The sequence below is a fragment of the Sminthopsis crassicaudata genome, chromosome 1 (assembly GCF_048593235.1).
Source record: "Sminthopsis crassicaudata isolate SCR6 chromosome 1, ASM4859323v1, whole genome shotgun sequence".
Taxonomy (NCBI): domain Eukaryota; kingdom Metazoa; phylum Chordata; class Mammalia; order Dasyuromorphia; family Dasyuridae; genus Sminthopsis; species Sminthopsis crassicaudata.
Genome location: NC_133617.1, coordinates 607,373,322 through 607,397,701, shown reverse-complemented (window position 1 = coordinate 607,397,701; position 24,380 = coordinate 607,373,322). Strand labels below are relative to the sequence as shown.

The 24,380-nt window shown below is 33.5% G+C and overlaps 1 protein-coding gene across 1 annotated transcript in view; it reads left to right on the top strand.

Moving 5' to 3' along the window:
• The window catches only part of SNX18 (sorting nexin 18), a 33,683-nt gene extending 19,019 nt beyond the window's left edge, over window positions 1–14,664 (top strand). Inside the window, 1 exon segment of the mRNA XM_074282517.1 lies at window positions 11,357–14,664. Within this exon segment, the coding sequence (XP_074138618.1) occupies window positions 11,357–11,610 (254 nt within the window). The 3' untranslated portion in view covers window positions 11,611–14,664.
• Window positions 14,665–24,380: the final 9,716 nt, after the last annotated feature.

Below are 24,380 nucleotides of genomic sequence, written 5' to 3'. Positions count from 1 at the left end.
CCAGATTTGTTATTTAAAGAGATTGTAACCTCAGTCTATTCTGTCTAGCTGAGATTTGAATGGTGGTGAGTAGATAGAGATTGGCAATGTACTCTGCCTATCACCCTTTCTCTTTAGGGAGGGGATCTGAAAGAAAACAGATAGCCTTCAGGGGAGGGTTAGGTTTGTTTGTTTTCCCTAGGTGGGAATTAGCTTGAGGGTTTGTTTGTTTTGATCTTGGTGTAAGAATGAGGACCCGGAATGTTTGGGGAAAAATGTGAGTAAGAGAGGAAATGATTTTCTGCTGCTGGTTCCTGGAAGATGACACCCAAGTGGAAAGATCTGGGGCACTTAGAATTAAGACTATTTTATCTTTTCCCCAGAGACAGGGTTTGGGTGTGGAAGAAGGAAAGATTGAGTAAAAACACTGAGGCTTTGGGGGTCTGGAGTAGGAAAGAAGAATAGATGACTTCTATTGACTTTTACAGTAGGAGATGGAACTACCTGCCTCCCCCCTCCAAAAAAAAAAAAAAAAAAAAAAAGGAAAATAGAAAGTTTTGAGAGCTTGAAATAAGCTTTTCTGCACTTAGCAAAGGCTAGGTTGAAGTTAGATATCACAACTTCAATGGACAGTATGAATTAACAAAAAAGGATTTATTGAGCTCTTATTTTTTGCAACACACCTTAATTAGGTGTTAGGATGAAAATAGAAAAATGAAACAATTCTTGCTCTCCTTGAACCCTCATTCTTATGGGGAAGAGAGGAGGTAACACATGGGAGGTTTTGCTGAAAGTCAGATAGAAAGGTCCTATGGTCTTTAGCTGGGCAAAGGAAATGGTAGTGCTTATTTTAATGTCATTTACATTGATAAAATCATTTCAATTTCTGGTGTTGACCTATTTGACAATGGCAAGGTATTTGCAGGGCTTGTAGTTCTAGGGAGTCAAGGACAAAGGACAATAGCAGACTCTGTTCTTTAAGGTATTACTTTAAAGATTAAAGTGAGGTCAGAGCAAGACTGGAAGTTGGCAGTGAGGATTTAGAATTGGTTTAGTAGAGGGAAGCAGATGAAGAGAAGCTAAGGCAGGATTCATGTGGGAAGAAGAAATGAGTAAATGATATGTAGAATACTATAGAAGGGAAGAGTGTGGGAGGAAAGAAGTGATGAGAAGATGAAGAAATGAGTAATGGCAACCAAATTAGCATTTTATCTCAATATTTCATTGCATAAAGGAATGAGGAAAAACTAGCTTTCTCTTCTCTCTTATCTCCTTCCTCCCTAATTTGTTTCTACTATTATGCCTTTTCTAGTCCTGCCTTCTTTGCCCTTGGGACAGTGGTTGCCATTTTTAAGTGGAAGGAAAGAAAATTTGTATGAGGAAGATAAAACCAAATTCAGTTTTGTATAAATTAGTAATTTTCTGTCATATATTTTAAAGTTAAGAAAAACCTGTGATTCATATGACAGTATTGTGTTTTATACAATGTCTTTACTGACAAATTCTAGAAATAGGAAACAACCAATTAATTTTCAACATGGAACTACTTGTGTTGCTGACAACATTCAAAAATTAAGAAAGAATATTTTGAATTTAAGAAAAGTAAAAATTAACTTTGCCATTAAGGTCTAAATTAGAAACACAAAATTATTTTCTGTTAAGTAAAGAATAAGTGGATTTCTTGTAGTGACTTCATCTATTGCTTATATAAACACTGATTTAAGTTATTCATCTCTAGTATGTAATTATTTAAATTTTGTTTTCTTGTGGAAACAAAATATGTCTGTGGTGTACCTATGGATTACAAAACTTAATGGATGTGGTATTGGAAAATAAGCAACACATGTCTTAGAAACTAATTTTGCTCGATCACATTTTTAATGGTGTAATTGTTATATTTGAAGGGATGTTTTTGAACTGAGATATGTCAGGATTTACATAATAATAAATTAGATATAATATAATTAATTATTATAATTAATATAATATATAGTAATTTGTAATTATATAATGTAATGATAATATAATAAGTTATATTATCATTGGATTATTATATTATAAGTGGATTTCAGAGCTCTTTAATGATTATATGGATTCTTTTATTTTGAAATATGGTTCACAAGCCTTATAAAAGTAGTATCCAGTTTACTAAGTTACTAGCCTTGTTATAATATCTAATTTTTCTTGAATGGTATGAGAGAATGAGATTTCTTATTGAACCATATTTTGTGAGTTAACAAAGCATACTTCCCTGCCTTAATAAACAGAGTATGCAAATATAATTTACCTTCTTTATGCTGACTCAGGCTCTCTTCTACTATTATAAATCAGTAAACATTAGGTACCTATTATATTCCAGGCACTGTGCTAAACTTTGGAGATTTAAAGTGAGGCAAAATATAGTTGTTGGTTTCAAGAAGCTTAGTCAAGTAAGGGAGACAGCATGAAGAGGTTCAAACTAGGGACAAAAAAAGCAATATTCAGGATAAATTGGAAATAATCAAAAGAGGGAATACACTAATATAAGGGGATTTGAAAAAGACTTTTTATAGAAGGTAGATTTTTAGTTGTAAATAAAAGAATCTAGAAGTCAGAGATAAGGAAAGAGTATTTTTAAACTTGGGACAGACAGTGAAAGTTCCTGGATTTTGGTGATGGAGAAGTTAAGGGAACTGCAAGGTCAGTGTCATTTGTTTGCCAAGTAGATAGGGTGAAAGGAGTGTTAAGATTTAAGACTAGAAAGGGGAGGGGGAAGGGTGTTGGGTAATGAAGGGCTTTGAACACTAAATGGAGGATTTTATATGAAGCTCACTTTGACAGCTTAGTGGAGATTGGATTAGAAGTGGAAAGACTTGTGGCAGGCAGATTTACCACTAGCTATGGCATTAATTCAGCTGAAGTGGTGAAGACCAGGGTGGTGGCAGGTGAGAGGGTGTGTACGAGAGATGCTAGAAAGCAAAATGCAAAATCAACCATCCTTGGAAACAGGACTGGATAATAGGGAGTGAGAGAGTGAGCAGTCAAGGATGACATTTAGATTGGGGAGCCTGGGGGACTGAATGAATGGTGGTAGTCATAGGGAAGTTCGGAAGAGGGTGGAGGAGAGCACTGGATTTGTCTAGTAGGTATTTGTAGATGCAAGTCTGGAAGTTAGAGAAGATGCAACATGTGAAACTAGGCATTGACCCACACCTAACACTATAGCAAGATAAGGTCGAAATGGGTTCATGATCTAGGCATAAAGAATGAAATTATAAATAAATTAGAAGAATATAGGATAGTTCTCAGATCTGTGAAGGAGGAAAGAATTTGTGACCAAAGAAGAACTAGAGATCATTATTGATCACAAAATAGAAAATTTTGATTATATCAAGTTTAAAAAGTTTTTTTGTACAAATAAAACTAATGCAAACAAGATTAGAAGGGAAGCAATAAATTGGGAAAAAAAAATTACATTCAGAGGTTCTGATAAAGACCTCATTTCTGGAATATATAATCAACTCAAATTTATAAGAAATCAAGCCATTCTCTAATTGATAAGTGGTCAAAGGATATGAACAATTTTCAGATAAAGAAATTGAAATTATTTCTAATCATATGAAAAGGTGTTCTAAATCACTATTGATCAGAGAAATGCAAATCAAAACAACTCTGAGATACCACTACATACCTCTCAGATTGGCTAAGATGACAGGAAAAGATAATGATGAATGTTGGAGGGGATGCGGGGAAAACTGGGACACTGATCCATTGTTAGTGGAGCTGTCAACAGATCCAGCCATTCTGGAGAGCAATTTGGAGCTATGTTCAAAAAGTTATCAAACTGTGCATTACCCTTTGATCCAGCAGTGTTACTATTGGGCTTGTATCCCAAAGAGATCTTAAAGGAGGGAAAGGGACCCACATGTGCAAAAATGTTTGTGGCAACCCTTTTTGCAGTGGCTAGAAATTGGATAGTGTCCCATCAGTTGGTGAAGGGCTTAATAATTATGGTATATGAATGTTATAGAATATTATTGTTCTACAAGAAACAATCAAGAGGATTTCAGAGAGGTTTGGAGAGACTTACATGAACTAATGCTAAATGAAATGAGCAGAATCAAGAGATCATTGTATACAGTTAAAACAAGACTACACGATATTTAATATAGTTTAAAAATTTTTAAGTGCATTTTTTTTTGCCCATTTTTCCTGGATTATTTTAGTAATATACACAAATGCTCGTGATCTTTTGGATTTAGGGGGAGAGTATATTGTTATTTTGTCAAAATTATTATCTCAGTTTTCTTTTTAAGTGATTCTTTTAGATTTTCTAAGTAATAGCTTTCTGTGATTATGCTTGTTCCCATAAATTTATTTTTTCTTATTGTTATAACTGATCTTTCAAATATGATGTTATATAATCATGGTGACAGTGAGCAATCTTTCACCTTGATCTTGCTATAACAGCTTTCATTTATTTATTACTAATATTGTCTATTCTTGGATTTAGATAAATAAGTTTGATCACATTAAGAAGGAAGTATTTCTTTCTAATAAGCCATGCAGCAAATAGAGCCTTTGAAAACTTTGGATTATTTTTGTAATGATGGCAATGATGAAAATGTGGGACTCTTTTGTTTTCTAATCTGTGTTTCCAGAATTCATGCTGTATGAAAAGTTCAGTAAAATGAAAAGAATTCTTAAAATATGTTGTAATGTTATACAACATTGTTGTAACTGGCTATTCCCATGCCCTGTGTTACTGTTCTTTATAAACAGATGCAAATTATTTTTTAAAAGAAACCTTAGAAATTGCAACTTAACACATTTTTTTTAGACTAAACTAATAATTCTTCTCCAGCTGTTCATTATTTAAATGCCAACACTATTGGAAAATTCTATATTTCAGTGCCAGTATTATGACACATCTGAAAAGTCAAGACATGTGCAGGTGGGCTCCAATTTACATATAGTACATTTCTGAGTTGGTAGTTTAGAGTTTAGTTTTTTAGGTCATCCCATGTAAAGCTTAAATGGCCATCAAGGATACCTGAAAAATATTTCAGCTTTATCTTTTTTTTTTTTTTAACAGCATTTCTGTAGGGAAACTATGTTCTGAGTTCTAGTAGAAAGCCAAAAATGTGTCAGCAACCAAGGGCTTGAGTGTGTGTGTGTGTGAGCATGTACACGCACATGTGTGTATCTATGTCTGTGTCTAGGGCAGGGAGACTGGGAAAAGAAGAAACAGGTTGTGCAAGCAACAATATTTTTTCATTTTGTGACTCAGGATACCGTAATAGCTTAAAGTTATCATTCTCAACATTAGTTACTATTTCTTACTTTATTCTTGTAGAAATAATCTTGGATTGAATTTTCTACTGAATCCAGAGTGTATATCATGAAAGGGGAGTGGTGAGTCTTTAAAAAAAAAAAATTAGAATAAGTCTCTAATTGAAGTTACTCTTGAGACAACTCCTAAAGCTAGCTACAAAATCTTATTCCAGAACTCTTGAATTTGGGTCTGCTTGAGAGGAGGTACTTAGGAAATTCTACCATTGAGCCACATGTTGGGGAGGTTACATTCTCCCTTTCTGAGCCTGGGCCTGGGAATTGGACATTTTCCAGGAACTTAGCTGTTTGGCATTATGGTTACATTTCCTTTTGCCATGTAGCTTTTTCAGAACTTTTGATACTCAATGTAGCCATCTAGCATTTATTAAGAGTCTACTATTGATGTAGTAGAAGCCCCAATAATAGTAGAAAACCCTACTATTTGGGGGGGGGGGGAACCAGTCTACCTGACCTTGGGAATGCAGCTATTGGAAATAAGGCACAAGCTTAGAGAATGTGTGTGTGAAAGAAAGGGAGTTGGGCCCAATATCTTTATTTCCATTAAGCTGTCCTTCAAGAAGGACATGTGCTTTGTCATTCAAAAGTCTGAACTGCTATCTTCTTAGGTTAAGAAAGGGAATAATTACCAAACTTCCCACCAATCAAGTCAACCCCAGTCTCATGATGTCATTTGCCCTGCTCCATGCTTTGTTCTGAACTCCCCAAATCCCTATAAATTTATCTGATTACTCTTTACTCTTTGCTATTTTCTTCTCTTGGAATTTATCCTGCTTTAATTAGTGTTTTAATTATAATGAAAATCTGCTTCTTGACTTGGAGATTTTCTAAACCTCCAAATTCTTTTGGGACATCTGTGTCACCATTCCAGAAAACCAATATTCTGGGGTCCCCCTGAATCTGAACACTCACTATAAGCTAGATACCTTCACATGGCAAATGCTTAACAAATGCCTTTTTATGCATCCACTCTTTTCCAACCAGTACTCTAGCTGGTGCTATGTCCTTAAATGAGAAATTGCCACTTTGTGATTGAGGAAAAGTTAGTAAGTTCATCTCTGGGTTCCAGGAACTCTTAATTCTCTTCTTGGACCATATGGGTTAGAGTGTAGCATAAAAGTGTAATTTGATTCAGAAAAGATAGGTGAGAATCTAGAAAGCTAATAAGCTGCTTTAAAAAGCAATTTATAACTCACAATAAAGTCATTTTGATCAGCCATTAGTTTGGGGATTTTGGTTTGTTTCTAGCAGTTTTCCTCTCCAAATAAAACATGTTAGCTTCTGAGATTCTCTCAAATCCCTTTCACTTTCTTGCTTGGGCTTTTGAAGCCAACTTGGGATGTCCTTTATTGTCATCTTTCTTTATATATAGTATATAACACTTGACAAACATAGACTTATACTATTTGATTATGCCTGATGCTTTGATCCTACATTCACAAAAATAAACTAGGATTTTAAAAAAGGAAATTGATTAGTCTTAATTCTGGTGTGAATGTTCATGATTCTTTCATCTTGTTTTTAGAATATTTTTAATTTATCTGGACTAAAAATATTAATTTCTAGTCTTTTAAATCTGGAAGCATAAACGTTAATAGCTTGAAAAAATATGCTAGTATCATAGGCTGTATTTTCAATTTTTGTTTTATTTCATGTGTTGTTTACCCTTAGTCTTATTAATGTTAGACTTTCAAAATAGCAACATTTAGTTGCACCTGCCAAGCAAATCTCTTTCTGGAAGAAATTAGTCATAAAATCTTCTTTTGCATTCTAGAGAATCTTTTTTGCCTTTCATTGAGTACAGTAAAAGTTTTCATAGAACAGTTATACAGAAGTTGGGGAGAATTTTAGACCAGCCTCTATTCTCTTTCTGTGTTCAAAGAGTTTTTTTTTGTTGTTATTGTTTTTTTTAATCCATCCAGCTGCCTACTCATGGTGATAAGATATAAGAAGGGTTCTTGACATGGTCTGTAAACTTAAAAAAAAAAAACAACACAGCATTTTTATGATTTGTTTTCTTTATAATCATAGATATTTTTAACATGTTGTTCTGAGAAGAGGTATGGATTGTAGGTTTCCCTAGATTGACAAAGGAGTTTGTGATACTGTAACTTGAAAATCTTAAATCAGTTAGTCACCTTTGGACTTGATTATCATTAACTCCAGATATAATGTGAAATACCAAAGATACTCCTTATTGTATCAAGTGCTTCAAAGGGTTTTTTTAAAAATACATAAAAATATTAGCTACGCTGGCCAAAATAGTCGTTATTGAGTTTGGTTCTAAGAGGAATTTAGCTCACAGTGATTTATTTTGTACCTAAGAGAGTGTTTTAATTGACACTGTCCGTTTCCTTCTTTTTCCTCTTAAGAGAAAGATTAGTGCTTCAAGAGAAAATACTGCATCCCACTGAAATTTTTGAGTTACCTTTTTTTTCTTTATTGAATGATAACTGAATAATTTAAGTGATCATTTGAGGGCTATACTCAATCATTTTATTGATTTTTTGTGGGTCAAAAGTTGGTTCTCTGGCATTCTTTATGTTGTTTTTTTTGTTGTTGTTTTTATTTTTAAATTTTGTTTTGTTTTGTTTTTTTGTTTTTGATGGTAGCATTTAGGTTTTCCAAATAACCTTCTTATTCTTCTTGACTAGTGTTTTGGCTTCCTTTCATTTTTACTTTCCCCTTACTTATTAGTTCATGCTTTATTTCATCATTCTGTGTTCTTATTTTACTCCTTTTTCTTTCTTTTTTTTTTTTTTTTAACTTTTCATTCTGAATTAGTATACTTAATTCAACATTAGAATGGGAAATGTAAATTCTTAAGTTATTAAATAAGTAAACAAAATAAGATTTTAAAATGCAGCTCAAAAGTCTATGCAAGTATAACCATGATAATAAACCTGCTGTTAAGGAAATTGTGAAATCCTTTCTCTTAGTTTTTGAAAGTATCAACACTGAGGAAGCAATTTAGGATGATATATTACTGTTGGCCAATATTCTAGCAATGTTCTTTATGCATGATGTAATTGGAAAGAGAACTAGACTCTAAGAGTCATGAGAACTGAGTTATAGTTTTGAATTTTCTTTTAACTAGCTGTGTTATTTGGACAAGTCATTTAACCCCATTTGATGCTCAGTTTCATTATCTCTAAAATAGAGTATTGAACTAGCCAACTTCTTAAGGTTTCTTTCAACTTTAAAATTTTAAATTCTATTATTCAAAAAAACCTAATGTTTCTTTAACAATGTCTCTAATTCACACCTTTCTTACCATTTCTACTGTCACTACCTTTGTCATTTTGCCATTTCTATCTTGTCATTACAGGCAGGATTACAATCACAGATGGAATGCAGGAATGTTGCAGCAACCTTAAAATGTACAAGGACCTTTCTAGAAGAATTAGAACAGCCATTCTATGCTTCAGAATACTTAACTTTCGTAGGAGAAAGCACCCAAGACACCTCAAAGTTTTTGGATGAGATAGGGCAAAAAGGAGCCAAAGCTATTTTGGGGATTGCCTATTTGGATGTCTAAAAGGATGGTTGAAGAGAAGAGTTGAGTTTTACAGGGAAAATGAGTTGTGTTTTGGACACAATGAGTTTGAGATAGCTCTGACACATCCAGTTTGAAATGTCTGGTGGGCAGTTGGTTATGTGGGATTAGAGCTCAAGAGAACTTGGGATAACTATGCTGATCTGAAGATCATCTACATAGAAAAGAGAATAGGACTCATGTTTGTTGGTGAGATCATTAAGAGAGGCTATGGAGAGAAGAGGACCCAGTACAGCACTTTTGGGACATCTTTGATTTTAGAATGTGAAATAAATGGTGATTTAGGGAAGGTGACTAGTTATTTAGAAGAATTAGAACAGTTCATGAAAACTCAGTAAGGTTTCACTTATCCAAACCTCCCTTTAAGCCCTAATCTAGCTCTCAATTCCCACTCTTAAGAGCAGATATTCTAATGTACTTCACTAAGAGAATGGAGCCCATTTGAGAGAAGCACTGCAACTCATCTTTTCAATATTTTTCTGTTTACTCTCTTCTTTGATTTTTGAGACTGTTCTTTACCCACTTTAAATATTCTTTATGACTTCTCTGCTGGTCCTCTTCCCAAACTCTTAAGCTTGTATTCCTGCTGTTGTGGTCTCAACTTCATTTTATTCTCTCTGAACTGTTCCTGGTAATTTCACTTGCCACTGCGGTTTAAGCTACAACCTTTAGATGAATTCCAAATCTAGCCCTTGCATCAAATTCTTTCCTAAACTCGACCCTGCCAACTTAGGTTTCCCATAATTGCCCCAGATTTAGCTGAAACAAAATTTATTATCTCTTTTGATATTTGGTTCTCCTTTGGACTCTTCTATCTGTCAGTAGTATCACTATTTGCTTGGCCTCTTGTGTTGAAGACTTTGGTTATTAATAATAATAGCTAATATTTATTTAGTGCTTATTATGGGCCAGGCATTATATTAAATACATGGCAATTATTATCTCATTTGATTTTCACAACATCCACATTCTCAAAGTTTAACCTACTGGACTTACACTATTTTTCTTCATGCATATCCTAATTCTTCCCTACCTCTACATAATTTAATATATTTATTCCCTATGACTGGAATGATTCCCCTTTCTTTAACTCCCCTTCACCTGCTAAAATCTTAGTCTGTACATTTACCATTTCCTTTCAGAAGACTTCCCTGATTTGTTCTCTCCTTAAAACTTCTCTCTAAATCATTATTTTCGGTTACAGTTTATTATTCTTTGTCATATTTCTCTACTGTGAAGTCAAGGACCTCACTTCTTATCATAGCAATATGCATAATTACATTTATAAGACAATATTCATTGGGAGAGAATGTAGCACAATAGATAGAAGGCCATCTTTGTCAAGAGAAGCCTTGATTTTAAGGTCTTGTCTGTGATCTAAAGTATGGCCCCAGGCAACTCTTAAGGCATGAAGTTCTATAACACAGTGCTTTGAAGTGAAGAAATTTTAAATACACTAGTAATTTCCTATACTTATGAAATCTGAAGGTAGTATGTGTTTGTGTATGTATGCATGCAGGTGTGTGTATAAAATTTTATTCTTAACTGATCTTGTGATTTCATCAATCTAGAGAGTTCCTGATAAAGAATTGTATATACTAGTTCACATCTGCTCCTTCTTGCAATTTATCCTAAAGAATGCATGCATATATTGTATGTATAGGTATACTTATATATTTGTGTGTGTATTATGTATTTGAAATACTATGATGTAATAAATATGAAGACTATAAAGAAATATGATGAGGTTTCTGAAGGGATGAAATGCAAATTCAGCATACCTTTTAATTATTATAAAATCCTATTTTTAAAAAGAGACAGCTGGACAAATTCATGTATGGAAAGAGGCAGGATAAATATTGTTAGTGTTCTTATTTGTATTTTAATGGGAATATCTGAATCCAGTTATACAATAAATTTACAACAAAATTTTTTTATTATTTATAATGATAAAGTTTCTTATTAAATTCCAGATTCTGCCTGACTTTGAAAACCTTCAGTGATCTAATATTTTCTTACCTATCTAGATAGCTTTATTTATTCATCTTCCCTAATACATAACCTTCTTAGGTTATTTAGCTGATCTCTACATTTCATTTGCACGTATCATATTGAATGTGGATTGTCAGAATCTTCTGAAAATATTATTCAGTGGGGCTTCCTGAGAAGTGATTTTTCATTCTTTCTCTGTTAGTGACTTATAAGCACTTTCATTATTAAGTCACTTCAGAGGAAAAAAAAACTGATATAGAAATTCAGCCTCCTATAGTGTGGTGGACTCCTAAAGTGAAATCCCAGAAAGTGATGGTTTTTATACATACATAGACAAACTATCAAGTTTTTAAAGAATTTTAAAATATTTTAAGAATGCATTAATAGTACCTAAAAATACAATATAATAATTATGATTAGTATTGCATGATTAGATTGAGGTGATGTTAGTAATAAAAATTCTTCCTTCTTTTAACATTAATTTTCTCTTTGTGACAGGAGCTCTTACCAAAGTAAAGGAGAGTAAACGGCATGTAGAAGAAGGGAAAATGGAGGTCCAAAAGGCAGATGGCATTCAAGATCGCTGTAATACAATTTCTTTTGCTACTTTGGCTGAAATTCATCACTTCCATCAAATTCGAGTGAGAGACTTCAAATCACAGATGCAACATTTCTTACAGCAGCAAATAATATTTTTCCAAAAAGTGACACAAAAGTTGGAAGAAGCTCTTCACAAGTATGATAGTGTTTAATATCTGAACTTTGAATTCTAACTTCCCTCAGTTTGAGGGTGATTTAAACAGAGTAAAAATAACTGCTGTCAAAGAACTCTTGCCAACTGTCAGTGGTGGTACAAGGATGGTTTTGTGTTCAACTGGAACCCAGCTGAATATATAATTATGTAGGAAAGAAACAGTTAATATGGTTATGTAATAGAAACAGTACCACACATTGTAGCTAAATTATACTATGTATGCCTACACTACCATTGTAACTTTTGGAATAATGATTATACTATTTGCCTTATTGCTTTTTGAAGTATGGGTATTTTAGTGCATACTTTGTAGACCTCAAAACCCATTAAGGGTCTCAAAGAAGCTGGCTAGTTAAAAGCCTACTTTGGATGCCTTTTTATTCTTGTAGATTTGGATTATCTAAATTCAACCAATTCTCTGTTTACAAACTCCTCCTAGAGCAGCTATGCGACTTTGTGCCTTTAGACTCTTGGTTTTTCTTCTCTCCACCCCCCACCCACCCCACCCCACTTTTTTTTTTTTTTTTTTTTTTTTTTTTTTTTTTTTTGTAAGCCACATTTTTTCGAAATTGAAAGAATGAAGGGTCAGTGCATACAAATGACAGACTGATAACCTCATTGACTGGAAAAGTTATCAGCTGTCATCATTTTGCACAGCAAGTATTATCTCCTGAGAAAATACTGTCTGAAAAATGCAAGATCTGGAACCAATGCTCGTCTCTGGATGTGAAGACTATTTATTATGTATCCCAGGAAGCAAGAACATTGTGCCACTGCAGTCTCGTACATGACATGTTAGCATATGAGCCTCTTCACTAAATTATAACTCAAAATTATGAGTGAAGAAGAAAATTCAATTCAGGGGATACAAAAATAGATTCGGTGACCACTCAGTTTTTTTTTTCTTTTTTGAGTTTAAAAGTATTTTTCTCATTGTTTGGATAGTCACTGATTTTGAAATGGAGCTACACTGTTAAATAATTGACCCGAGACTCCACTGTGATTCACTGGCTTACTCAATCAAAAACTTTCAGGGATGTCTATAAAGTATTGTACTAAATAATTTAAAAGTAGCTTTGGTTGATTTAGGAGGGACCAGACATGATTTCTACTATTCCAGATACTGAAGAAATACAAATTTATTTCTATTGCATGTAAAAGAATCATTATTATTATAAGGTATTCCTCCCCTCCCCCCCAATTTTTTTCTTTTGCTATAATTACAAGGGAAATTTATATGAGTTTTGAATACCAAAAAAGATTTAAAAGCAGCTTAATTTTCAAAAGCACAAAAAAAAAAGGAGTCTGGCTTAAGCAAAAGTGCTAAAACATTCATGGTGATACAGTTGATGAGTGGGAATGACATGATTCTTAATAAGTTTACAAATATATCACGTTGGTGAAAGATCAAGTATCCACTATTTTGTAAAGTCAAACAAAGGTATCAAAAACCCTCTGGTACTGTATTGCTAACAGTTAAAAGAAAGAAAGAAAAGCCAGCTTGATCTTCTAGCTCATTGAATGAGAAGGAATATCAAAAAGTCTTGGCAGTCTAAATAGAGAAGGTTGTGAAATAAATTTTATCATTTCATTAAGAAGTCTCTGAAAGTAGACTAATGTGGGTTGAATTCTAAGATCAAATAATCAATTATTTTGACCTTTGGTTTGAATTTCATGCCATAGGTTGCTTAGAGCCAGACTTATATATGGCTATGTTTTACCGTAGAATTGTAACCAAATTCATTGTTTTCCAAATAAGTGATATGATCTTATTGATTGTAAAATAACATTGTTGAACTGAAACAGTTCAGTTTATAAATTCCCAGTTCACTTTAGCTTGGGAATTACAACATTTATTTTTTTTAAGTCTTGCTCTATACTGGATAAATAAGCAATATACGTTCAATGTGTTTTCCAAGTGGTTTGAAAATGACATTTATTTGCCTCCTTATTGTGATGATGCCTTGGGATAAAAAAAAAAAAAAAAGAATTAGAAAATTAAATTTGTGGGTCGGCAGCACTATCTGAATCTCATGACTGTGTTTTGGCCAGTGTAGACTTAATTTAAATACAAAACCCCTGAAAACTAGGGTGTACCAGGGTCATGAATGTGTAGATCCTGAACTGAAATGTGCATTGAGCTACACAAGAAAGTATAAGTTCACACTGCCTTGTTACAAGAAAGCTTTTGTTTTTTAACAAGCACATTATGTTATACCAGTGGCTCATATGAAATTAAACTAATTTAGTATTGTGGCATAGAAGACCAGAATTATTATTCTTCATTTCCATTTGAAAAGAGAAGATCTTCATTTCTCTAACGATCTTGGGCCTATTAAACCATTTCGGCATGCAAATTACTGGAATGGTAATGCCTAAGAGAAAAGCCATGACACGTGTATGCTGGTCACCGTAATCAGAATGGTACAAATGGTACAATTCCCTCCAATAAACTCATGCCCTTCATTACATTATCTGGTCTTCTTTATTTCTAGAATTGGTAAATAAGAAATGAATTGACTAGAAGAGTACTTCTGTGAGGCAGTCCACTGTGAAAACCTATTTTTCTATTTAAAGTAAAACTACAGCTGTATCTTAAGAGCAAGGTAATGAGACTGATCTCCCAACCACACAAATATCAGTCTCACAGCTTTGTAGTCACATCTGTTGGATCTTTTTTTTTTTTTTTTTTTTTTTAAAGTTGAGATTGTTTAGACGCAGAGCTAAAGAACCTATTTGAAGGATGACTCTTCAAAGATGAGCAGCATGATACATAGTGGAAGGAAAGAGCAGTGGACTTGTGGTCAGGAGAACAGGAAAATAGTCGTCTCTCTGACTTCAGAGCTGCATGACCTTTGTCAAGTCTTTTATTCTTCTGAGCCTCATTTTCCTCATCTCTAAAATGGAAATAATAATATTGTCCTGACCTACCTCACAGGATTGTTGTGAGGAAAGTGCTTTGTAAACTCAAAAGCACTATTATCAATGTGAGCTATTATTTATTAATAAACTCATTTTATGTTAGTTTTTAGTTGGAATAAAATGGTTGGTGGAATTTCTTTGGACCTCCCTAATCATACATATAGTACATGCATACAGTTAAAAACTCCTGTTGATAATAACTTTAAGCAATATTTTAGGTGTTCAAATATCTATTCTCTGATCTACTTGTTCCAGAATGATATGTACTCATTTTCAAATATTTCTGTTACATCTTTCTTGACTATAACCTGTTCAATGCTACCATCATTTTCATTTCCATTTTTGCTCTATTTTTCAAGAATTTTTCAACTGAATTTGTTCTTGTCTTATTCTTTGCTCCTCTTTACCAAATTCAGTATATTCTTACCTATAAGTTGTCCTTTTCTGTTTTGTTTATCTTCTAACAGTATTTTCTTCTGTCAGTTCTTGTAAGCTAAAGCTATGACTACACATTTAAGAAGGGGAAGGGTTAAGTTTCTCAACAAAAGTGAATATTACTTTTTTTTCAACATTTATCAAGAAAGTATTCATTAATAAGTATGAAAGACTCACTAGAGAAGGAAATGTTAAGACAATGAACAAAACATCTTCTGTACTGGGCAATTTATATGCTAACTGCAGATGGACGCCTACTCATCCCAATAACTAAATGATAACTGATAATTATAATAATATAGTAATATAATGTTATATATTATATGTTGTATATATAAAGTAGGATAGCTGTTGTATGTTAGAATATAATACTAAATATTATATTTATTATAACTAAAGTGTTACTTATATGATTCAGAGAAAAAAGCACTGAACTTATAGCCCTGAATCTTGAGTTCAAATCCTACCTCTGCTATTTAACACCTATGTGATCTTGAATAAGTCACTTAACTTCAATAGACCTTAGTTTCCTCCATGTCAGATGAGGAGATTATGCAAGAATACCTCTAAGTTCTCTTTCAATTTCAGATCTGTTATCTTAGAAACTAAAATCCTTTGTTATATTTTCTGCTGAATATATATTTACCCATGCAAGTTACCTAAGCTCACTGTGTGTTGTCAATACTTATGGTAGATCTAGTCAGTGGAAATACAAGAGGAAGGATGTATAAAATTGTTTTACACACATATACATATGTGTCTAATAGCCATCTTTTGGAGAGAAAAAAGAAATTTTCATTATAATATTATTATTAATATTATAATATATATAATTAATATATAATAATATTATATTTAAAAGGAATAGCAAGTTGTACATAATAGATTTGCAGTTTCATATGCAAATCATCTTTTTTATTATCCTGTGTTATAGAAATGCTTGATTTTATTTCATAAATTAAAACCAAAATTTAAAAAATACAATATAAGGTAATAGACTGGAAGGTGGAATAAAACTGCCCTCATTAAGTTTTAGAGCTGCCTACAGCCATCCTGCAAAGCTTGCCAGCCACTGAGGTGATTTTCTGTTTAGTTAAAAGCAGTGTGTCATGCAGAAGTCTTAATATTAAAATTTTGTTTTGGGCACACCAATATCTGCCTGGTGCTTTAGACCTGAGAAGGCCTATTAATTTCTGCTTTTATTAGCAGCAACTGACTTAACTTATGGGGATGAAAAGAAGTTGATTTAACTTTAGCCCTAGAATTAAGAGTGATACGGTAGGTTTTGTCTACCAAGTTAATTTAGTGAGATTCAGGTTTTCAGCAAATTAATGCAGTTCATAGGCTCATAGAGCTAACCAATGTGGAAGAGACCTCAAAAGGTCTTTTAGTCCAAACCTCTAATTTTGCAGATTATTCATTTAAGGTTGAAAAGTCAGTCAGTCTAAGTCACTGTGCCACTTAGCAAAATGGATAAAGTATGGAGAAACTATTGGGTTTGGAATCAGGAAAGTTCATCTTCATAAGTGCAAATCCGGTTTCAGACACTAATTGTGTGATCTTGCACAAGTCATTTAATCCTGTTTGTCTCATATAAAATGAACTAGAGAAGGAAATGGCAAATTACTTCAGTATCTTTGCCAAGAAAATCCCAAAAGGTATCATGAGAGTCAGACATGAATGAAAACTGATCAAACAGCATGTTACAAAATAGAGTTCTGATATCAGCAGATAACATTATACAAAACATATCCCAATTATTGGTGAATTACCTGTCAAGCCAAGCAAGAATGTCAGTTGCCTTTTTAGTACAATGCCACAAATATGAGTTTTCTTCATTACATATGAGACAACACAGGCAAAATGAGAGTAGAATCATTGCAATTCTAAAATGATTCACTAGGACTAGAAGTGATCTTAGGAGTCATTTAGGAAGCATAGGTCCAAAGAGTGACCTATCCAAAGTCGTATAGGCAGTAAGCCTCAAAGCTGGAATTTGAATCCAGCTCCTCAGACTAAATATAACACTACTTCTGTACCATAAGTATCTGTGTGGGAAGTAATACTTGTTCCTTTGAAAAGCAGTCTGTCTCTAATATTTTTAATAATAAGCATTTAATACTTTCCATTTAAATTTTTTTTATTTTTTAACATTTTTTTTTGACAGTACATATACATGGTTAAATTTTTACAACATTATCCCTTGCACTCCCTTCTGTGCCGAATTTTCCCCTTCTTCCTTCCACCCCCTCCCCTAGATGACAGGCATTCTCATACATGTTAAATATTATAGTATATCCTAGATACAATATATGTGTGCAGAACCAAAATTTTTGTTGTTGTTGTTGTTGTACAGGAAGAATTGGATTCGGAAGGTAAAAATAACCTGGGAAGAAAAACAAAAATGCAAACAGTTTACACTCATTTCCCAGTGTTCCTTCTCTAGGTGTAGCTGATTCTGTCCATCATTGATCAATTGGATCTGAGTTAGATATTCTCTTTGTTGAAGATATCCACTTCTATCAGAATACATTCTCATATAGTATTGCTGTTGAAGTGTATAATGATCTCCTGGTTCCATTTTAAAATTAATGCACTGAAAATTTGATTTTTTAGGCAAATGAGTGATGGAAGCCATCTAGACATGTTGCCTTGTACTTGAATCATTAAAAAATTGTAGGTATATTAAAACATTCAGAAAACTACTTATATTTTCATTCCTCTCCTAAGTGACAAAATAGATCCATGGCATATTACTTGATATCTGAGTATAAAACATAAAGCACATGAAAGGAATCCTATGCTAATGAGGGAATTACTCTGATCACCTAATCAGTTGGCACTTCTTTGATTTTATACCAGTCCTCAGTAGCATTACTGCAAGATGCTTCTGGAATGTCTAATAGTAGACTAACAGGTGGCACACACTGCTTAATCCCAGATGTTAATTATGGTATTTTTTCTTAGGATTCCCTTAATCATTTCTGCCTTTTCCTAGCATACCTTCTATTCAAATCAGTTCAAATTTCCTTCTTTTCTTCAAAATCCAACCCAGATCCCTTTTTTTTTTTTCTTAATAATATTTTATTTCTCCAAATACATGTAAAGATAGTTTTCAACATTCATTTTTGTAAGACTTTGTATTCCAAAATTTTCTCCCTCCCTGCCCTTTCCCCAGAATAGCAAGCAATCTGCTATTGGTTAAGTATGTTCAGTCCTTTTAAACATTTTTCCATTTTTGTCATGTGCAAGAAAAATCAGAAGGTTCCATTCTTTTAGTGATTGTACCCTTCTCTGAACTTTGGTACATTTATAGTGTATAGAATGCCAAAGGCCTTGATTATATTTTATTTTTTAGTTATATTTTATGGATAGAGTGTGTACAATACTAGACTTGGAATCAAGAAAAACTGAGTGAGTTCAAACCTGACCTTGAAGTGTACTGGACAAGTCACTTAACCTGTTTTGGTCTCATTTTCCTCATCTAGGAAATGGGAAGAAAAGCATTTAGCTTCCAGGGTTACTGTGAGGATCAAATAAGATAATATTTGTAAAGTGCTTTACAAATCTCAAAACACTGTATATCATCATTGGTATCATTGAGTCCAGGGGCTGAAGCTATACAAGTTCTTTATGATTAATGCTTTATGAATACAGCAGAGCTCCTGAGACTTGCATTATACTTTGCTAATCGTTTGACCATTGAAGCTTGTTGTCCCTTCTGGCTCCAGATCTGTGACTCTAGTTCTTTTTTTTTTTTGCTTCATTACTACCTTAGGATGCTAATCCTGTTAATCACAGTACTTCCAGAAGGGGAGAAGATAGAGAACTAAAGGTTATCTTTTCATTGATCTTCAGTTCTTTCTTACTTGCAAGGCTTTTCACTTAACCATCTTTCACTTTATGTAGTTGTTACTGCTCTTACTGTGGTAGGAAGTACATGGGTGATTCCAAATACTGGGAAAATACATAGCATTTTGTTGAAATTGCTCCCACACCCTAATGCGCAAATATTTGATTTATTGCTATTTTTAGTTCTGATGGCTTTTCTCTTACTAAATAAGAGTTTCCTCTGATTTTATACAACATACAACAATCTGTTCTTTTTATGTATTTGATCCCATTTTTTCCCCACTCCCCATTTGATCTTCGTATTACAGTTATGTCGATGAAACTCAGTTGCAAATAGAAAGCACCCTTTAAAACTCATCAAGCTCAGCTTTCTTGTTTTCCAGCTGAGGATATCAAAGGCCAAATGACTGAAGTAGCTTTCTTCAAGGTTCATCAGCAATTAAATGGTAGGGCCTGGATTTAAAGAATCCCAGTACTACAAAATGCCAAATGATTACTTTGTCATTTTTTGATAACTTGATTTATTATATTAATTAATGTCTTGCTAATAGTTCACTTTCTTCCAAGTTTGTCTAAAAACACTTTGTTTAGACAAGAAAAACTTCAAGTGTAATGATTCCATGTCTGTTTACAAGGTAGAATTTTCTTCTAATTCTTAACTCTGACAGCTAAATTTCTTTGTAAATTTCTGCCTTAGTACATCAATGACATATCCCCTTATTGAGAAAATCAATACACATTTAACTCTAACCTTTCTGGGCTACTTCTATGGCCTTCTCAGCTACCATTTTAAGTTCTAGCATACCATAGATTCTCCAGTTCTTTGTATTCTGGCATAGTATTATGCTTTCCATTTTAGAAAATTCTTAAAAAAAGAATTCATATTTCTATAACTCTTTAAGGTTTACAAACATCAGTTCTCACTACAACTCTATTATTATCTCCATCCCACATATGAGGCTATAGTCTCAGAGTGGTTAAGTGATTCACACACCTCCTAAGTGATGGGGCAAAGACTTGAACTCAGTTTTGCTGACATAGCTGGAAAGCTATGGAAATTTCATTTAGGCTAACAGGTTTCAGAGATGAGAGAGCTGAAGCCCAGAGATGAATATACAAGTGTATTTTATAATTTAAAAAAATGTTATGTTCTACCTAAAGTTCCTAGGTCTTAGTGATTCATGGAGTTAATCCTTTGATGGCTGCATAGTAATATCTAAATGCCATTACTGGCAGAACAGTGCTATGATGAGCTACCTGATTGAATAATGGAATTAAAGTTTTTGTGAAAATGTTTATGTAGAGGGGTTTGCACTCCAATCTGTGAGTTAAAGGCCTAAGCAACTGGCCCTCCTTCATTTCCCCTGACATGAACTTTTTCTGATTTCATACATGAAGTCATTTCCTATTTGACCTTAATTTTTTCTATTCTTATCTGTAAATGCCTCCCTAAGTTTCCTTTATTTTTATTTCCATATACAAGTAAAAGTGACTCCCACCCACAATCTTAAGACTTTTCAAGTACTTTAATGTTAATATGTTTTTATACTTCTCTTCCCCAAAATCTGAAGGATTGTTCTATCTATCATGATGGAGATTTAGCGCTTCCAATGAGGTGACTAGGACTTTAATGTTTATAAACTACTGAAAACCTATACATTTTATTTCTATCTCCCCCCACCTCTAGATTTGCTGAAAATCTAGAAAAGCATTAGCCCAAAACCAAAGAACTAATGAATTAGAAAGCATTTAGTAAGCATTTATTCTGTGCCAGGAACTATGCTAACACTGGGTTTACAATCTGGTGAGGGAACTAACAAAGCAACACACATAAATGAGTTAACTCTCTTCAGTACCAATAATGCACAAGCAGGTGAAATAATGGAAACAGTCCTGGACTAGGAGTCAAAAGACAAGTTTTCATTTCAGTTCTGATCCTATTCTTTAACTAAGGGAAATAACTTGGAATCTCTGAATCTATTTCCTAATTGGAAAGATAAGAATAATAATAACTGAGTTGTTGAGATTAAATAAAAATAAATTAAAGGGCTTTGGACCTTAATGAGATGCTATGTTATATAAGGGATTATTCTCTGTCTTCAGCTCTTTAGTGAGATAAGAATCAAGGAAGAAATGTGTATCTTCTCACTGTTACATAGGTGAACAACAGGCCAGAGACAGAGCCTCCAATAAGTTGGCTATCAAGCTCTTTTAGACCCTTTGAGATGGATATTATTACTCTGGTTTCTTTAATTTTCCTTTTTAGTTGCTTTGATGACTTCATACTTTCTTGGCATTGTTAAAAGCAAACCAAAACTCGTTGAAAAGATGTTTTTGTTTGTTTTTTTCCCTTCACATTTGAATCAAATGTAGAACAAACATGACTTATAGGATTATCATGCCAGGACTTAATCAAATGATAGTATTTTATTAACTGTATTGTTACCTAACTTTGCTAATCATCAGATATTGAACTATGATATTTGCTTCAAGGATTTGGTGGGGTGAAACTAACAATCTTGGAATTTGTGGCCCTAAGGATGAACTATCAATTTCTTGAATAACTACATAATTTCTAAATAGAGATTGAAAGGTTTTTCTTTTTTCAAATATCCCCTTATCAGCAGGAAACACATGCAACTGACAAGTTCTGATTCAAGGCAACTAGATAACTAACTAAAGAATTTGGTATTTTATCTTTTATATTTTAATTTTATTGATTTCTTTTCATTGTTTTGTTATATTTATTTACAAATGCCTCTCCTCCCTTTTCTATCCCGGGAGCCACCCCTTTTGATAAAGATCACAAAATTGGGAGGGAAGGGAGGCAATTTTGGTAAAACCAAACAAAACATTGACTTATGTGTGACAGAATATGCAATATTTCACACAATTTTCCCCTGCCTCTGCAATTAAGGAATGAAAGAGTATTTTAACTATTCTTGGAGGCTAAGCTTCTTCATTATGTAACATTCAGGTTGATTTTATTGTATATTCTGGTTACATTTTGATTATTGTGTCTATCAGTTTAGGTTTTTGATGTTGTTGCTAGTTTTGTTTATTGTTTCAGTTCATATATGTTTTTGTAGTTTTTTCTAAATTCTTTATATTCAATTCTTAGGATATTGCAATATTCCAGTACAATTATCTATTCAACATACCACCCAATTAATGAACATGTACTTTGTTGCCATTGCTTTGCCACTCTAAAAAGTATGGCATCAGTTTTAAAATTAGATCAATGTGAGTTGTTTAATTTTCTACCTATAAAGGGGATGTTTCTAGAAAAGAGCTTTTTTTTGTTGTTGGTATAACTTTTTATTGACAGAACATATGCATGGGTAATTTTTTTATAGCATTATTCCTTGCACTCACTTCTGTTCCGACTTTTCCCTTCCTTCTCTCCACTCCCTCCCCTAGATGGCAAGCAGTCTTATACATGTTAAATATGTTATAGTATATCCTAGATACAATATATGTGTATAGAACCGAACAGTTCTCTTGTTGCACAAGAAGAATTGGATTTAGAAGGTAAAAATAACCTGGGAAGAAAAACAAAAATACAAACAGTTTACACTCATTTCCCAGTGTTCCTTCTCTGGTGTAGCTGATTCTGTCCGTCATTGATCAATTGGAACTGAATTAATCTTCTCTTTGTTGAAGATATCCGCTTCCATCAGAATACATCCTCAATAGTATTGTTGTTTAAATGTATAATAGATCAGAGCTTCTTAAACTTTTTCCATTTGCTACCCTTTTTTGCCCAAGAAATTTTTGCAAGATTTTGAGGATATAGATGTATAAAATGGATTTACAAATCAAACATTTACTGATGATAAATCATAATTTGTGACTTGATATTCAGTTATACTACATCATATGGGGGTCATAACACACATTTTAAGAAACTTTGTATTATATCAGACTGCCTGTGGCTGGGAGCTACCTGCCAATCTACCTCTCCCAGCTCTTACTCACATCTCTTCCTGTTTGGGTATGGTCCCTTGCCCGTGAAACCACATGCATATTTGTAGCCTGATAAGTACTTCCCAATACTCAGGTGACTGAGGAAATCTGAGAATTCGGCTTCTTCCCAGCAGGGCCCAGTTTACCTGTAAGAAGACTGTAGCTGAAGCTTTTTTTTCTCATAGGATTTGGTAATTGACATAGCATTAGACTACAATCAGGATCAATAATCATTTTCTGGGACTGAAAACCTACTGGAGTATACTTAAAAGAAAGCTAACTCAGGATGGAGGGATAGCTTCGTTCTAGGCAGGTAAAAGGAAATCTTCAAGATTTGTGTCACACATTTTCTCATTACCTTCCCCTCTTCCCTAGTGTCTAGTATGGTGTTGGTAGGTAATAAATACTAATGAAGCCATAGCATTTTTCTTTAATTGTAGCATTGTTAGAAACTTCTTCCAAACATTACTTAAGGGGATTATTAGAGTTTGGATTTTATGGATTTTAAAGAAGTGATGTAATTTCTAGAAATCTGTCTAGAACTTTTACTGAAATCTCTTCTGATTTTTATCTTGAAGTCTTTCTCTTGTTTTTCAAATCTGTCAAGGGAAGATTTTGTTGTTGTATTTTTGTTATGAAAGTGATAATGATTGAGAATCACTGAAAGGGCAACAGAGAGGTTTCTGCTGGGTATGAGTAAACTGTAACATCTTAGAAATGAGGGATGGCACAAAAGTGATATAAAAGATATAAAAGGACCAGACAACAATATAGGCCAATCCTTTGGAAGAGTAACAAATAAAATGGACTTCCCATGTGTAACACTGGTGCTCTCCTTCATATATTTATGGAAGACCAAGACTAAGACCAAGACCTGTCCATAAGATGGACATAGGATGGATCCTATGGACATAGGATGGACAGGCTTGAATAGATTATAAGCTTATTACATTATTGAAAGGAGTATCTTAACCCAGGTTATTTATGCCATCATGCCATCAGCCAATTTTATTTAATAGTTATTTTTGTAAACTTTGGGATATCAGATCCCTTAATCCTGGAAAGTAACTTTGGATATGTGTACTTATCTGTTTGGCTTTTCTTTCAACCATTCCTTGATTATTCTTTCTACTAGACTTGCATAACAAGCCCTGTCCAAATCACTCATTTGGCATTTTGCATATATTATCATGTATCATTAGTTATGGTTTTACATATAGATGTGTCTTATTTCTCCAACTGGATCCTAAATTTCTGGAGAGCATACTTTACTTTTTAGTATTTTCCTTTCTTCCTCTGTGCTAAATGTGCTTAGGGGTAGAAGACTATCTACTTGAAGATTAGCATGGGAGCAGGGAGGAGGAAGAAGGATTACATCTGGTATCATTTTCATTATCCAAGTTCTACCTTCATATGATCCTAGTTGGAAGCTAAGCTGAGAACTCTGCCTGCTTTGTTGTTTGCCCTTCCTTCTAACAGAGGACCTTGACATCGGAGGGGATTCATGATATGCAAATGAATTGGATTTGAATGAGGGAGGGCTGTGCAAGGTCGCCTGCCTCACTTTCCCCTCCAGAACCATCTGCGTCCAAT